Source organism: Lissotriton helveticus, chromosome 3_1, assembly GCF_964261635.1.
Source record: "Lissotriton helveticus chromosome 3_1, aLisHel1.1, whole genome shotgun sequence".
Lineage (NCBI taxonomy): Eukaryota > Metazoa > Chordata > Amphibia > Caudata > Salamandridae > Lissotriton > Lissotriton helveticus.
Window position 1 is genome coordinate 1,599,111,799 of NC_136061.1, and position 17,963 is coordinate 1,599,129,761.

The 17,963-nt window shown below is 42.5% G+C and overlaps 1 protein-coding gene across 3 annotated transcripts in view; it reads right to left on the reverse strand.

Moving 5' to 3' along the window:
• TTC12 (tetratricopeptide repeat domain 12) overlaps nt 1-17,963 on the reverse strand; it is a 317,573-nt gene that overhangs the window by 269,491 nt on the left and 30,119 nt on the right. For all 3 annotated transcript variants that reach the window (XM_078682360.1, XM_078682358.1, XM_078682359.1), the window contains exons 3-6: nt 15,006-15,102; nt 7,151-7,332; nt 6,957-6,978; nt 2,519-2,596 (exon numbers count right to left, since the gene is read on the reverse strand). In XM_078682360.1, coding sequence (XP_078538486.1) covers nt 2,519-2,596; nt 6,957-6,978; nt 7,151-7,332; nt 15,006-15,063 — 340 coding nt within the window. In that variant the 5' untranslated portion in view covers nt 15,064-15,102. The remainder of the gene's footprint in view (nt 1-2,518; nt 2,597-6,956; nt 6,979-7,150; nt 7,333-15,005; nt 15,103-17,963) is intronic.

Here is a 17,963-nt window from a genome sequence, read left to right on the forward strand (position 1 = left end):
TGTGACGGCAAGTCTCCACAGGACAGGATTCACTTATTGATGTTTTGTAGTTTTTATGAACAACCTAGGAAGTCCTTTATCATCCCGATCCTAAAAAAGGCCAACTTCAGGCAGATGTGTTCCACTTACATTTTATTATTAATGTTAAAGGGTAGCACAGCTTTAATGTGCTTAGTTTTTTTAATCTGCAGTTAGGCTTAGATCCAGCTGCGATTAATTTGAGCATTTTTAACACACCAGCTCCTTAAGACATTTTGGCTAATAAGGTCTCATGGAAAAAGTCAGCAAAACTTTTATGGCCATTTTTTGGGGTTTTAGTTATTGCTAACATAGTTGTAATAACCATGTAGTCAAGGGCACTATTCACTTTAATATGTTTTGCACATTCACTACCAATAAAGAAGGTCTTTTATTACAGTGTAGTTTATAGTGATGTATCTTGTGTAAACCCCTTTGGGTATTTGTTTACCTTTTGTTAATAGCTGACGAGAAAAGTAGTGTATAACCTAGTCATTCTTCTTATCTGGTGTTGCCAGTGTGAAAGCTCTGCTTTCCGTATTTTGCCTTTTATACACACTTTTGGAACCATCTTAACCGGTACATGTTTTATCTGATGATGATTGTGTGTGTGCTTTTATGGTTTTTCTAAAAAGAAAACGAATAAATATTGTTGACTGACTGACTCTGAGCTCTTGTTCGCTCTCAGGTTAACACAGTGGTTAAGGGCTTTAACCTACAACACTCCGCACTGTTTGACCCTATGGCAGCACAATCGAGTAAACGGCAATACCATCTACACAAGTATCCTAAAAGGATGCAAACTTTACAAAATTAAGGGGCAAGAATGTGCTAGAGCCGGAGGGAAGTGTGTTCACATATAAATAGCACTAAAAAATTCCACCACCTCCTGCTGAAAGCAAAGTACCAACTTCAATGTTCTCTGATCCTTGCCTAAACCTACTGAGTTGAGAGCCACAATATTGGTAGAAACTGACATCCCACCATGTGTCAACCAGAAACCAGCAATCCACACAATTACACGTCATCAATTAAGAGAGCCTTCAACTTCCAGGAACAGGAGGAAGATCATTTGGCATGCTGTACTTGAGGTCATATAATGTCTTGACCCTAAACCTGTAGGCAGACGCTAGCCATGTGTGCCTTTAGAACCACCCAGAAACTGAAATGTCATACCTAACATAGGATTTGGCTTACAAACAAAAAATATCAAAGAGAAGGTTGGCAAAAAAAACAGACAGGACAAAATTCTAATTCCCTCACAGAAAATGAAACCACAGCACGTTGAAGCAAACTAAGGAGTCAATTAGGATGGCAGACGGATCGCCACCGCCATGCAGGCGGTGGCGATCCGTCCGCCATCCTTGCCCGTCCGCCACCTATTTCCCCCGCCATATTATAATGGGGGGAAGACCGTGGCGGACGGGAAGACCGTCCGCCGCATTTCTGCCACGGTCGCCTTGCGACCGCAGTGGAAAAGCTCTAATATGGCGGCGGTGTCTATCAGACACCACCACCCATATTAGGATGTGGTGGGGGATATGCATTTCCGTGGCGAAAAGGCATACGGTCCTTGCATTGGGGGCCCGTTGCGGGCCCCCAGGTTGAAGGGGATGGTGGGGGGTGCACATGGGGGGTACATATGGTACCCCCCTGCAGTTGCATGCACAATGCGGCAGGCACCGTGCGGTGCCTGCCGCTTTGTGCATGCAAATGCACAGCATGCATTTTTAACTTTGCGGCGGGTGCTGCTTAAAGCAGCACCCGCCACAATGTTAAATATACAGGATGTGACCGCCACCCTGGCGGTCACATCCTAATTCCAACGGAGGGACCACCGCTGCCCCTGCGGACGCAGGTCCGTCCGCCATCATAATCGACCCCTAAATGTTATAGACACCACTCTAGGGAAACATTAAATAATAAAAATAAGTATTGCCGTTGTCACAAGAACCCGAGACATTGGCTGAAAACAAACCAAATGCGGACCACCCAAATAGCAGGTGCTAGTAATTGGAGACCTGCAAACTTGACCTTAAGACCACCAGAAGCAAAGAGGTGAAAAGTCATCCAGTTATTAGCCAAAGCACATCTTTGCAGTTCTTCTGCGATTTTTTGATCTTTGAAACAGACCCTACCAACATTTTCAACTGTATTTCGACACTTAGTTAGATTTCAGCTCATCCACGCAGCATCCTTCTATTTCTTACTCTGAATAGTGACTCAAACAAAATATTAAACGATCTCTTTAGTATGGCACTAAACGGCTAAAGCAAGAAGCCGCAGAGCAAAATAGCTCGGACTGAGACCAATAAGTTTGACAAAGCTTAAACACTCAGATATCAATTTAACACCTGCTGCACAAAGCAGCAATGTACAGAGGAAGCAGATAAGCTGCGGGGGGACAAAGACATTCGTAATAAATATAGGAAATTTAGGAGTAAAGTATTGATGTCGGATAAAAATAAATTGCCTTGACATTTAAAACTTCTGCAATTACCATTTGCTAAAACTTCATTTTCTTTCCTCCTTTCGGCTCGTTCTTGCGCGTCCTGTTCCAAAGCTGCCAAGAATCCATCTAATAAAAAGAGAATATATGATGTGAGGAATGGCATTAGCGTCAACGCTGCTTATTAAAAGTAAACGGGGACAAGAAGGACGGAAAGTATTGTCTAGAACCATGCTCACCCAAAGGATCTTAGGTGCCATTTTGGAGACCGACAGTAAATTGTTTTTTTTTGTTTCCTCCTTATCGTTCCTTTACTACCCACACTATCCTAAGCCTAGAGCCATGGGCCAATGGGCTGCCCATTATAAAGTCATGGGCGACAGCAGACATTTTATTATTGTACAGTTTCCCGCCCTAAGCAATCCTTGTCTGCAATTTATTGTGTATGTTTAATGGCTGTATTGGGAAGTAGTTTACATCTCGTAAGCTCTTACATCCCAGCGTTGTGCTGCCATCATTGTTACCACACACTTCGCTGCTTTCCAGTGCTAGCTAGGACAATCAAAGAACCTTATGTCGTGCAAAAAGTAGTACACAGAGTATATTCAACTTATCAGCTGGACTACTGAGAACTTGGGGGAGTGGTTGCTTTTTTACAGCCTGAACATCCATGCAGCTTTAATGGCAATAAAGCAAATTTCAGTTAAGGCTACTGCCTTGCTGATTACGCACCTTCAGTTATGTTGTCATGTTAATTAATTTTATATAGCCACATTGCTAAACGGAAAGATGTACTAATAATGAAGAGCCAATTAAAACCGTGGTCAGCAACAACAAAAATTTGACAATGAAATCGATTGTGATATTAAACAACAAATATGTGCTACTTCCCCGCCTGATGTCAGAACATGTAGAGATGCGTGAGATAATGCACCAGCGGCATTACAGTATATCTGTGGTGGGTTCTAGCGGCTGGCTCCCTTCGGATCGAAAGTCCTCTATAATCTTTTAATAACCAGTCTGGAAAATGTTAAAATCTTGAACGCCTTGGACCCTAATCCAAGGGTTGTGTCTTAATTAACCTTGACTACTCTTAAGAGTGGTTCTCCGCAACATATCACAAATAATTCATCACAATTGCTGCAATTCAAATGCCCTGAAAAAGAGACCTGGTATCTCTTAGACCGGTCACCCTTGGGTGGTAGTCTCCCAAACATTTTGCCTTCACCCTTAATGATTTGCTGAATTCGTGTTTGTTGGTTTTAGAACTCTGTGCACTTTACTGCTGCTAACCAGTGCTAACGTGCCTGTGCTCACTCCCTAAACCATGGTACAATAGGCCTACACCCTTTTGGCACATTTAATTTACATCCAAGTCTCTAATAAATTGTACTGAATGTACCCAGGGCCTGTGGGTTAAACAATACTAGTGGACCTGCAGCACTCTTTCTGCCCCCCCCCCTTTAAAACGTCTCAGGCCTGCCATTGCAGCCTGTGGCATAGTTTTAAACTGCCATTTAGAACTCGCAAAATAAACCTTTTGCCATTTTTTATGGAAATAAGTCACCCATAAGGTATGCTATAAAGGCTCACAGGGCGCACTGAAGTTATAAAGTAGGACATGTGGGTTTAAGTTTTACATGTCCTGGCAGTGAAAAACTCCTTAAGTCGCCTTTCACAGTGGCAAGGCCTACTTCTCTCATAGGATAACGTTAGGTTACCTTATTACTCCTAATAAGTGATAACTTAGGTTTGGGAGTAGATAGGAAAATTATGTTTACACTCAAATGAATTGTAATTTAAAATCTTCAATGGTAAAGTTGGATTTTAAGTCACAATTCTGAAAAAGCCACTTTTAGAAAGTTGGTATTTTCATGTCCTAACCATTTGTACCTTCTGCAATGACTGTGAACAGCTTAGCAGTTAACCTTTGTGTAGTCCTCTCAGACAGTGAGAGGACAGGGCACTATATGTTGGCAGGGTGGGCCATCATACTAGGATGGTTGAAGAGGATCTGTTCTCAGCCCCACTTACATTTGAAAGGTGCTTGCCTTCAGTATACACAAAGGAATCTGAAACTAGTCTCTTGTAACCTCAGACTTCTTGAAGCCTGGACAGGGGAAGGGAAGAACTTTCCAGAACCAGATTTTGGGATAGCCAGGATGTCTCACCACTTCAAAGGCTGGCACCAGGTATAAATATTGGATCTCCTAAACCACTACTCAGATCACTTCTGGACATGTGAAAAACTCAGAAGAAGGACTGCTGCTAGCAGGACTGCCCTGCTGCCTGAGGAAGGAAGACAGGACCTGCTCCTTGAACCCACGACCACCACAGTGACCCCCAAGGGCTAGCTTCCTGGCCTCCTGTGGCTGGCACAGGGACATAACGAGCGCCAGAGACCTGTCCTGGATATGCCCAGCTGACCAGAACCAACTGGACCTGCCTGTGCCCTGCTGCTGGCCTCTGCTGGAGTGGTTCCAGAACCAAGAGAAGTACGCCACATATCCTGGACCATTGACTGGCATCAAAGCGTCCCTTTTGTTGCCGAACTGAGGGTTCTCTAAAAACTGATGCAACGCGATGCAACTCGACACAGAACCTTGTATTGTAGCACCCTGAGGCTCCTGATTGGTGGCCTCTTCGGAACAGACCCAGCATGACAACTCGACGCAGGACCTCGCATCGCAGCACCTCACAGCTCCTGATCAGCTGCTTCATTGGAGCAGATGCTGTGTGACACAGCTCAACACAACGCGAGAGAGGACCTCACATCTCAGCCCAGTTACACCAAGGTAAGCTGTGCAGGGGGCCGAACTCTGTCATAAACCAGGCTTCGGCACTACCGCGATTGTTCTGAACTTGTGACTTTGTCCTGGTCTGGCACGATAAGATAACATAAGTTGGCGTTTTGTTTGCTTTTTGGCGCTATTTTTACTTAGTTCTTTGAAATTCCATATCTCCAGTTCTACTGAATGGATTTATATTGTTCTGGCACCATTTTATTTATTAAAATGTACTATATTGTTCTACATTGGTGTGGGATGTTTCTTGTTTTGTGTTTTCACTTTATTACTGTTTGTGTGCTGCATACATACTTTACACATTGCCTGTAAGTTAAGTCTAACTCTTTTGTGCAAAGCTACCAGAGGGTTAAGCAAAGGCTAATTTAGTGACTTTTGTGGTTCACCATGACAAGCATTGTGTCTATTATTTGAGTGAGGTTTCCTCCCCTCTCAAATAATAACCTAATTTCCTACATTATTTGTTTCACACTATGTACTGGATGTGAGCGTGGATCCCAAAGTGTAGTGATATTCATTGATTTTAAGTGGCTGTCTCTAATGTAGTATCATTGACTGTTCTTTAGTGCAACATTTTTCAGTGATAAATTTAACAGTATGATTGCGATTATTTTCTTTTTTCAGTATTACTAAAGTTAATTGTCATTACATAGTTTCACACACTGTATATTCAAACAATAAGATTAACTTGTTTCTACCTAACATTTTATATAGCACTTCGGCATTTCTACGTGCTGCGTTACTATTACTAAATTTAATGACACTCACTAGACTGACTTTAAAAGGGTGAAATGCTGAGTTATCCTTACAGTAATCCAAACTCAGCAAATAACAGCAGAGAAAAAAGAATATCCTGTTTGCTTTTTGGGGCTTCGCAAATGTACCCAAGTCTGAACGTAAATAATAATATATGAATAAGATCATGGGCTACCATGGTGGCAATGGAGGTGTGCTTCCCACCACCTTAATAAATGTGATAAGCTCCCTATCCTGGACTAAGTCTGTTCAATTGATAAAGTATTCATGGTAGGCCTGCTACTTCTTACCTTTCAAGTACCATGCCACCATTTCCGGTCACCCATTACCTGCCCGAGTTCGAGTCTCCATACATGAGGATTCAAGATGGCAGGGTCACTTACTACCTCTCTAACAGAGGAGAGCACAATTTCCCTTTTTCAATAGAAAACGGAGCAAACAGTTATGCATGTTAAAAAAATGTTTAACCTTAAAGTCACACCCATCCTTCACATGTAAATAGTAATGAAACATGCATTTGATTCATTTGTTGCCACGCAGAGACATTAAAAGTAATGTCTCCCATTGTTTTGCTTTAGTGCAAAGCTTTAGCTTGTAGCAATTTCTTTTTATTAGATTCTCTATCATCCAAGCACCAAATGGTGCGAAATGCATTTACTAAATCTTTAGCCCTACAACAAACCTTAAACCCAACTTTGGGGGGACTCAATTTGACCTCTTTTCTGACTGAATGAATTCTGATAAGAACGTTAAAGAACAATAAAGAAACAAAAATGAGACAAGAAAACAAAAAAGAATTGTTTTTCCGGATATACTGGTAACTGTGGCTGAAGAAGGCGCACAATAGCACCACTGCTGCACTGCTGCTCACGCACAGGTCTACAAGGTAGGACTTCTTTGGATTTTAATGGACATTTTCAGTTCCGTACCTTGACTCATCTCCTCCATCTGCTGAAACCCAGAGAAGTAATACATTATAATTGACATAAAGGAAACAAAATGGATTAAAATAATATGTTCTACAGGAACTAATAATTTCATATACATAAGGAAATATTGGCTTCAGATTGGTTTTCTATAAATATTCAATGGAGGTTACCGCGTATAAGAAATAAGGTCTTACTGGGGAACGAGGGCCATTGAGCTGAGAACTTGGCAAAGTGTTCACTGAAGTCTTGTTCACTTTGGTCCTGCAGCCTTCAATCAATTCAGTCTCTGGGTGAGAGGAAATCCTTCGGTCGGCTTCACAGAAGGCCTTTTCCCGCACAGACTGGTCATCCGAGTTCAGCTCTTGGACTAATTTTGCTGAAAATACCCAAAAAGGAATAGCCAAGCACAACAATTGAGCCAAACAGTAAATAGATAAATAAATTCACTCAGAAAAACCCAACAGAAAAGCAGCATGCCACACGACGTCTAAGTCGGGAACTGCCCAATTTGTCGTATTTTTGCGTCATACGGACACAATTTCAAGATCTTTGGAAGCTACTTTGCCCCACCTTACAAGCTACAAGAGCCTGGGGCTTCACTGAGAATATAGCTGGTGGTAGATACTAGACTAAGAGTGTCCCAATGTACCGGACCTGAAATTATCCAGTCTGAAAACACCAGACCTGATTTCACTAAGTTCATATCCAAACACAGGAAAAACCACGACTGGACAGGCACAGGGTCCGCAGGCACAGGTATATCCTAGCCCCCGCCGACAGCCTCCAGCACAATAGGGGTAAGTAGACAATGCTTCCCCAGTCAAGCCACAGCCTCCTCTCTCTTCCTTACTCCCACCCCCTACCCGCACCAGCCCCCAAAATTATCCACCAGTTCACAGCAGGCATAAATGTCATTGGAACCAGAAAAATTTGAGGATTTTCATCCCGTGATCCTGAGTCCGTATAGTGATTATCCTTTCTGGGGATTATAGCACATATTAGCCAATAGGGAACAGGGATAGTGACCAGCATCAGACACCTGTTTCCACACACCTACATCTGGCAAACTGGTAAAGAGTTTGTAGCTATCTTATAGGAAGCAGCTACATTTCTTTTCCTGACACATTTCTTGCAATAACATGTATGCATACAACACAGTTTTTCCTTATACCTCTATCCGCCTTTTGACAAATTCCATGACGATGTGCCTTAAAAATATAAACAGGACGACAGCATCAATTGATAGTATAGGCCTGTCATTTATCACTCTCGGGCCTAAGCTTCGATGTAGCTAATGAATAGTTTGCCCACAGTGTTAGTAGGTAATCAGTGAAAACTGCCTACAAAATGTGGGTTTCTACATAGGAAATCTGAGAAAAATGGGTCCCCAATGACCTCGATCATACTATCAACTTCAATGTACATCTTTAGACAGACAGACAGTGCATGATCCTGCAAGTTATGTGCAAGAGTGCACCTCCCACATATGGCAGGCCTTCGATGTTTAAAACTCAACAGCACACTCTCGGTTCCCATTCCTAGATTCAAGTAATGTGTTTAAGTGAACAAATCTTGCCTCTAGTCATCAATGAAACGGTGTACACTACACAATTAATAACTAAAATTAAAATATTCAAATTATAGGTGGTGGTAACTTGAGTGGGCATCACCTTACGTTCGCTGAGAAAGGAGGTTTGAAAATAAATATTACTAGAAAACCTTTAGAAGAGGCTCAGCCTGCTTGCGCATGGAAGGATATCTCATAACATCAAACAATACACCTAAAACAAGACAGACTTATTGGCTTAGCCAACACTTGTCAGTACTGATTTTTATTTAAAATCAGATGAGAACGTTATGACAATACTGCTGTGAATAATTTGAAATGTAAATGTTTCAAATTTGAAAATATGAAACTGTGAATTACGCAGTACAAAGGTCTGTGGAAGGGTGAATAGAGGTCTGTGTGTGTCTATGTCACTCTCGTTTTCTTACGCACATCGCTTCTCTTCTTATTCTACGTTAGTTACTTGCACTCTTTTTCTCCCCCGATCTATCTTTCTGAAATCCTTCCATCTGTATCTTTCACATTTTATCTCCTTTTTGCAGTCATATCACTCTTCCCTTCTGCGTGTACTTGTTAACGTCATTCCTCCTGGTCCATGCTCTCTTTTTTTTCTCTCTAACCATTTCTTTTCCTTTGCCTTTATGAATATTTCAACAGCTGTGTACACCTCCTTCATTATTAATAAGAATATAATTTAGAAAGGTGATTATAATTGTCAGTTATTTGTGACCATCACTCTGTGATGTCTGAAGAGAGGCCAAAGATTGGAAGAGCATGTATTCGAAACACGGTGGGCCCAATTCACAAAGGTAAATTGAGACCTAAAGTCTAAACTGAGATCTAAAGTATAAGTTTAACTTTGTGAATCGGGCCCCGTAAGACTCACTGATTGGCACTGTGAGAAACTCGCACTGCCTTCAGCATCGACTTCAGAGCTCTCAACAGTGCCCCAACATGAACATCCATCCACACCGGAGCTCACGCATACACCTAGAATTTAAAGTATGCACTATACAAGACATCTATTTTGCATGAAAAACAGAACTACAAAAAAACACCTCTAAAAAAAAGCTAATAATCTTAGAAAATGCAAGATGAAGTAAAATATATGACCCGCAAACAGGAAATGCATTACTGATTTGGATCACTTGAAGGGTTTTTGCACTCACTGTCCAGAAATCAATCCATGCTTCTGCTTGTAAAGTTAAGGACATGAATAAAGGGCCTGGTATGGAACCGTTTCAGACCCCTTTGGAAAGCTATTTTAAATAGCTTCCTTTGATAAGCACTGGCAAGCCCGCCCAACTTAAAGCCTTGAGCGTGAAGTTAGGAAATGCTGGAAAACATATGTTCCAGGAATCTAAGTCAATATGAAATAGAAGATAAGAAAAAGCCGGGGGAAATACGTCAAGTGGATACGAAGCTTGAACTTGAGCTGTTTTGTTTCATGAAATATTGCAGCCAATCCTGAAGAGTGTACGTAAGTTGGCGGGATTCTGTGGCCAACTGAGAAAAAGAAAGAGGACAAGAAAACATTTCACCTGCCCACAAATGGGGAGGAAGTAATGAGACACCATGGAAGGTGAGGAAGAGACAACGCACATGTTGATATTGGAATGGCCGGCTATGGGTTTAATCCATCACCGTTCTTTAGCCCACTCTGCCACTCCAGTTCAGACATGGCCATATGCAAATCAGTCTGACCCTGTGCCTCCTGGGAACAGTCTAGCCCGAACTGCCTATCCATGCCTTCCCTTATCTTTGTTCTTGGCGCACGAGTGCTTGTCTGCCGGGAGAGGAGGACACAACTATATAGCACCATACATGGCCAACGTTAGCCAGATGTAAGACTGCTGCACATTAGTTTAAGTATCACTGTTTACCACTAGCTAAGTTTATGAATGCTTCTGAAGGGTCAGTGCCTAATGCTAGAACATCTTACCTGCTTTAATATGGTTTCCTACTTCCCAACCCAGACAACAACCACCACAAAACATCACTACCCAGAAGCAAAATAACAAATAAACAAAATAATACATAATCCAAACAAATTGTGATTTCAGTGTATTTGCGTACAGCTAAGCTAATGTCGCAATCATCCCCTAAACCTACGTCAGCAATGCTCTGACGAGAACAAGAGCAATCCGCTGCAGGAACCTGATCACCTGGCATCTCACAAGATATCTTTTAAGGTTGTTGAACTAGTTGAGTAATATCTTTCGCAGCACATGGGAAGAAGTTAGGGGGCAGCCCGTTAGAGAGCTCAGTGAATTACTTATTTACTGTATAGTTTTTATGACTTTACTGCAATCCTTACATTTGATTCCTCAACCCAGCCTTCACTCCTTCCGAAATATATAAAGTGACTCCCATTTAGGTGGACAATCGCTACTCCTGAGTTATAAGAGACCGGTGCTATATAAATATTTAAACTGGAAACTTGCTTTTAGGCGCCAGCACCCTCAGATACCGTACGTGATTAGGCTACACAATTAAAATAGATATGCATTTAACTTTACTTTACAGAGTACATTTTTAAATACAATTATTATCACCCACTTAAAAAAATGGCATTCGTTTTCTATATCTTGAAAGAATGCCAGAATTAACCGACCTTGCCAGGGTCCAAACCTACAGATAGCACAAGGATCTCAGCGGTCAACTCACTCTTAAATTCAACCAAGACTCTACCCAAATGCAAGTGCCTTATTAAAAGCCAAAAGTGAAGCAGGCTGCCTAACAAGCACAGACGCTAATCTGGGAGGACAGAAGGGCCTGGCCTGGTACACTTATTGCAAGATAGCAGTGGAGAGAGCTGAATGAGTACTGAGGAATACGAGGTGCTGGAAGATGCAAGATGTGGCCGTGCTCAGACACAACTGTCTACCAGTGGAACCCAACATAAAGTTAGAGACGTTGCAGGAGGGACGGTAAAGCTGACCTCTATACAATAAACACCAATGGGGTGACGCAAACTCGCGAGACAAGTGGACGATGGCTTAATCGTAGAAAGTTACAAGATTGTAGATGGCCAATAACAAGAGAAAAGAAATCATTATCACCTTTACACTATGTACTGTGACCAATCAACTACCTTGGGTCAGATTAGTCTAAACTGCAATTTGGCAGTGCCAGAAACGCTGGTCTGATAGGTAAGTGTGTTAGCCAGTTTTTTTGCTGTTTTTTGGCATGTTTCATGATCTGGTGGGCCGGTTTTTTATGTTGATTGCCCAGATATTATAAAAAACATTGCCTGCAGCAAGCATAAATGCATTCAGTATCTCATACCTTGCAAAACAGCTGTACAGTATGTCTTTACAAGTTCAAACATTTTAGTGATTTGGATAAGTAGGCTACTTTCTTTAGATATCTAAGTCTCTAATGGGGGCCACTTTTATTTTAATGACCGGGCCAGTTTCCTATCTCAGTCCTACTGTGCAGATATCATGTGCATTATGTTCACATCAGTAGTACTTGGTGGCTCCAACCCTGTCTTGGTCCGACAGCTGCGAGAAGGACCGACGGGTGCACACAAATAAAAGGACCTGAAAGGAAATGCCATGAAAGCTATACAAATGTTAGGAAATTGTGCTACTTCAGGCAAAACACCTACAGCTGTTATAAACCTAGAAAGTAATTATATGGTCAAATCGTTTCGTAAGCTGTATGTCTCGCCCACCTCACACTGTGAAGATGTAAAGTGATGATGTGTGTCCCTGCTTTCCCGTCACCCTGCATCCCCTCTGCTTTTTCCATCCTATGATGGACCTCTTAGTTGATGTATTTTAGTGAAAAGCCAATAAACAAAGTTTATCAAAATAAAAATAAAACACCCTGAAAGTAAAGGTTAAAATGCCATGCGATGTCATGATATTTTTTCTTACCTTTTTATAAAACAATCTTTCCCATCCAAACATTAGGCGAAGTCAAGGTGCCCATTCATAAAGGTATTTTAGATTTCAATGTTGGGATACTAAAAGCATAACAGAATTCAACGATATAATTTTGCCACTGTAGCCTCAAAGCATGCTTCAGTCCCCAGGCTGAACATCTGTAGTCTTTAGAAAAATGATGCTACTGTTCCTTGGTTAGTGGGCTCCGGCGCAGAGGCAGAGTGATTCATAAGGGAACTTACTGCATTTGTCTTATAAATGATTTTGTCTACCGGCGGGTAGTTACAGAAGTATGTGGTTGTCTCATAAATCATACCTCTGCATCTTCAACTACTTGAGTTTATGCCTGGCCTATCCTACTAAAGAAAATGCTCATGTAATGTTGATGGAAGCCATTCCTTGAAGAACGGATAGTATGCTGTGCAAACGACAAACCAATAATAAACATACTGGCAGTGTTTAATTTGTGGCAGGGGTTTAAAGTGATTAGCATCTGCAATCTTGCACTCATTTTTGGGACGGGGAGGAGCTTATTTTTTATCGTAGACTTTGACTGTGAGCCACAGAGAGAAAGGTAGAAAAAGAAGAAAGAAGGATTAAGAGTAATATATGACAACATTGACAAAGAGAGAATGCAGTGATTACATGGAACATGCCAGAGCCGGATGATGATAAGAGACGAAGTGTACGGGTGGTGGAAGAAAGAGGCATAAGATGGAAGCAAGAGTAGGGACCCTTGGCATTCGGCAACAGTGGCTTAATAAAAACGTTGGGCTCCTACACTTTTTTTCTCAACAAATTACATATTCTGTTAAAGGATGTGGCGAAAACTCAGCATGATACACATACAAACTAAAATACCACAATGGGTGGCTAAGGGCTGGCTAAACTTAAACCTTAAAAGTATGTAGCTTGAAAAGTACATTCAGAGAGATGTTAGGTGGCTGTTAGACTTGCCAGATACATTATGTGACGGCATAATTTGACATCATTGACTATACTTATACAAGAGTGCCACGGATCTCCCAAAGCGTAGTACTGAGCTAGAGAATTCCAATACTGTGTGGTGCCCTAACTGATCTTTAAGGATGGGGAATTGCCGCAGAAAGTGCTTTTCTGCACCAATTTCCATGTTATTCTCACATTTTCTACACGGTTTTACCAGGAAAAATGTCTGTATGGAAACCTTTGAAGATGGGGTATTATTTCATGTTTTGTAATCTAAATTGCAAGAAAACTCCAGCTTCCACCCAAATAATTCGATTGTCAAACGTTATGAGACACTTGTTAACCAGTTTGCTACTTCCTCCTGCATAATAATTACTGTTCTTATGATCGGATGTGTCATTCTCAGCTATACTCCTATTTTTTAGGGGGTGTTTTTTGCAATACTTACTAGTCGATGGCTGTTTCATGCTTTTACCACATTACCTTTATTAAAAAATATTCCGTTATACTTAGCCCCTCACCTTCCCTCTTACCTCACAAACCTCAGTTTATTCACCCTTGATCTACAGAGTATTCTATAGTTATGAATATACCATAAAATGGGCAGCTCCTCGTCTATATTCATAGCTTGGTGAAAATGAAATTGGTCCGTCACCTACTTCCAAACTACTTCACTTCTCTTTATAGAATTGTTTTACAAGAGTGTGCACCATCATCTGATTCAAATCTTTGGTTATCTCGTAGATGTGATTATGTGAATTACATGCAACAATGATTTAAAGATCACAAATACAACTTTTGGTAATGGAAAGATGCTGCCCCGAAAAATAACAATTTCTCTAAGTTCCACTGGGAATAGTGGTGCAATTATGACACCATAAATAAAGTTTCACGTCAATAATTGAAAGTGTATTTGTTCATGAAGCCAGCTCATCAAAACATTTATTTGCACTCTTTTACATTCAGCATTTTTAAAGGCATTTATCTTGCTGACAGTCACAATCAAAACTTGACTTTTCCTTATTGTAATCTGCTGTGGTAATTTTTGAGGGAAGACCGATTAGTGTTAAGCAAAGCACTCAGGGCCTGACATTATGGCTTGTGACCGCCATGTGGATCCATCAAAAGAATGCAAAAAGGAAGAAAGAAAAGACACAAAGCTCAACCATGCACAGAACATGTGCAAGCTCAACCATGCAGGAACTAATCACCAATTACAGAGAATAAAGGATGAGCCAAAAACTGCATTTTTCAGAGAAGGATACAACTAAAAACATTGATCAAGAGGAATTATCCAACAAACATATCCATATAATTCATCCAACACACCTCTAAAAACTAGGAGGCCGCCAACACTTGACAAGAAAAATCTGTCTCTCGCAAAGACTTTCGAGCTCGAAGGCATCAAACAGTTGGTTCTACAGTGCAACCAAAAGACTCGAAGAAACAAACACACACTAACATATTCAAGAAGCTAAAGTACTAGAGAATATATTTAAAATACATGATCATCCTAGCATTCATTGTAGCCTGCCTGACCTGTGACCTCTCCTATCAAGTCTGATCTATATTCCACAGACAAAAGCAAAGCATGTTGAGATTATCATATTTATTGTATATAGTGTGTTGAGAGTGACTTACTAATATCGTCGACATCCTTCAAAAACTTCTCCAGGTCTTTGTCCTTCTCTGCAGCCATTTCAACTTGACCTCACTCAGAAGAAGGAACTTTGATTACCTAAATAAAGAAATGCAAGAATCATAATCAGACTAGCTGCGCTCCCAAACTATGGGTTTTGTATACTTGCTGCACATATTAAAGTTCTGATAGTGTGTGAAGAATATGCAGTGCCATACAATAATAAAAGTACAGGAAAGGGGGGGCGCTAGAGAGCGCGCAAGCAGAACGGCCGCACTGCCGGTAGGCTCCTGCGACCTGGAACCATTATCCTCCACTTATCCTTAGTAAATGATATACTAACTCGCCTACAAGAGGTGCATATCAAGAACTAGCCCCCTTGGACACTCGGTGCAAGTTTTGGACTGATCGCCGCCGGGAAACTGACCATCCGGACGTCTGGAGTCCGTGCCGGGAAACAGGCTGAACTACCGCGGCGTGCAGGCTGCGCGCCCGCAGTGAAGTGTGGAATTTCGCCCGAGATCGGTGGGAGCCTGGCTGAGCCTGTCGGAGGTCGCGCACTGCGCTGAAGCGGAGGTGGCAACAGAGGCGTACGGTGATGAAAGGTACGGGTAGCACTGGTGGCGGCTGAGGATCGTTGGTGAGAGAACGGTATAGCAGGCAAGAGCGAGGCCAAACGGAGCACTGGCTGCGGGGCATACTGCAAGCGCACAATTGTGGGGACGGTGAGAGCCAGCAAAAAATAGGACAGAGGTTATGGCTAATCCGACTGTAGATAAAGGCACATATTATCATATCTGGACAGACATAATGTGCATATAGCTATATTGCAGGAAACTCACTTAGCGGATAAGAAACAACACACCTTTGCCAATAGATGGGCAGAGCATAGAATATTCTCCTCTTACTCTACATACGCATGGGGAACGGCGATTTTGATAAAGAAACGGGTCCCTTTCAGGATGGGGGGGCGAGATGGAGGATCAGGAGGGAAGGTATTGCCTTGTGTGGGGCCGATTGGGTACAACTTCTATCACACTGGCGTGTTGCTAGGGCCAAAAACAGATGACCCTGGGTACTTTGACACGCTTTGGGCAAAGATTTTTTAGTTGAATTCCACCCGTATTATATGGGGTGGAGATTTTAAAGTGACTTATAACCCTCGGTTTGACAGAGCACATCCCGGCCCCCACCACTACTCTAAAGCGCAGGGAGTGCTAAAAGAGATCCTCCAAGCCCACCAGTTGATAGATGCCTGGAGACACAGGTTCCCTAATGGGAAGGAAGGCACACATTTTACTGCACAGGCACAATCCTGGGCCTGGCTAGACTATTTCTTAGTGTCCAGGGGGATGGCTCCTGCGGTAGCTGCGGTACGGTACCTGGCTAGGACATATTCGGATCATGCACCAGTGGTATTGGGACTCTCTACACCCGACTTTAGCACGCCTCGTAGTCCTTGGCGGTTACATGCTCCTATTTTGCTTGATCCGGTGTTTGAAGAGGAGCTACGTACGGAAATCAGTGATTTTTTCGAACGAAATAGGGGCTCGGTTGATAGCATGGAGACTGTCTGGGAGACCTTCAAGGTAACACTCAGGGGATACTAGCTTAGGGGGCTGGAGTACTTAGGGACATCCTATTTTCCCTGCGATCCCTAGAAACAGAACTGAAAGCACTGGAGCTGGAACTCGCGAAAGGCCCAAAGAGCACCACACAGGCGACATTCAGGTAGAAGCTCACAGAATATATGGTAGAGGCTCCGAGGGAGGTACAATTCCGAGGGAAGCATTGGGTTGCCTGACAATATGGCTAAGGAGATAGACCAGGTAAGATGCTTGCGCAAAAAGTGAGAAAACCTAGATGTAACACTTATGTTGTGGAAGTGTGGGACCCAGACGGGGGAGTCTGTCAAGAGACACCTCACATACTCAATGCCTTCATGAAGCATTACAAAAAGCTCTACACCACTACAAGAACACAGACATTGGAGCTAGATGGCTTTCTGGGGGATGTGGTGCTGGGATGGCTTAGCAATGGACAGAGAGCTTTCCTGAGTGCACCGTTTGAGCTCGATGAGGTGCGAGAAGCTATAATGAGTTTACAATCAGGGAAGTCCACGGGTATTGACGGCATCCCGGCAGAATTCTATAAAACATACATTGACATAATGGCCCCTATCCTCGGAAAAGTCTATGAAGATGCATTGTAGGTAGGCCACCTGCCGACCTCCATGAGGGAGGCGCTCATACTGTCCTTGTTGAAATCGGGTAAGGAACCAACACTGTGTGACTACTATAGACCATTATCGCTTCTGAATTGCGATGCAAAAATTTTGGCCAAATTAATTGCAACACGCCTGAGTCTTTTAATGGAAAATCTAATATTGCCTGACCAATCGGGCTTTGTGCCTGGTAGAGCCACCTCTCACAACCTTAGGACGTTGTTTGCCGTCCTCAACAACGTCTCGCCTGATTTACCGATGGCGGCTATCTTTTTGGACGCCACCAAAGCGTTCGACTCCATCGAATGGGATTATATATTTGGAGTGATGGGGCGGATGGGCTTCCCCCCTATATTCCTGGCACAGATTAAATAACTATATTGCAGGCCAGTGGCGAATGTCCTTGTGAACGGACACACAGCACAGACCTTCAGCATCACTAGGGGAACGAGGCAGGGGTGCCCGCTTTCCCCATTGCTATTTGCTATAGCGACGGAACCGCTTGCGGCTAAACTGAGGCAGCACCACAATGAGAGGGGCCTCCCGTGTAACTTGCGTCAGGTGTTGATATCGCTGTACGCGGATGACATCACGTTGTATATTCGCGACCCCCAGCAGAACCTGAACCCGGTATTGAGGGAATTCATAGTCTTTGGGCACTTATGGGGTGTACAAATAAACTGGGGAAAATCATGTATTTTTCCACTAACCTCAGCTACAACACCTTTCCCCATAG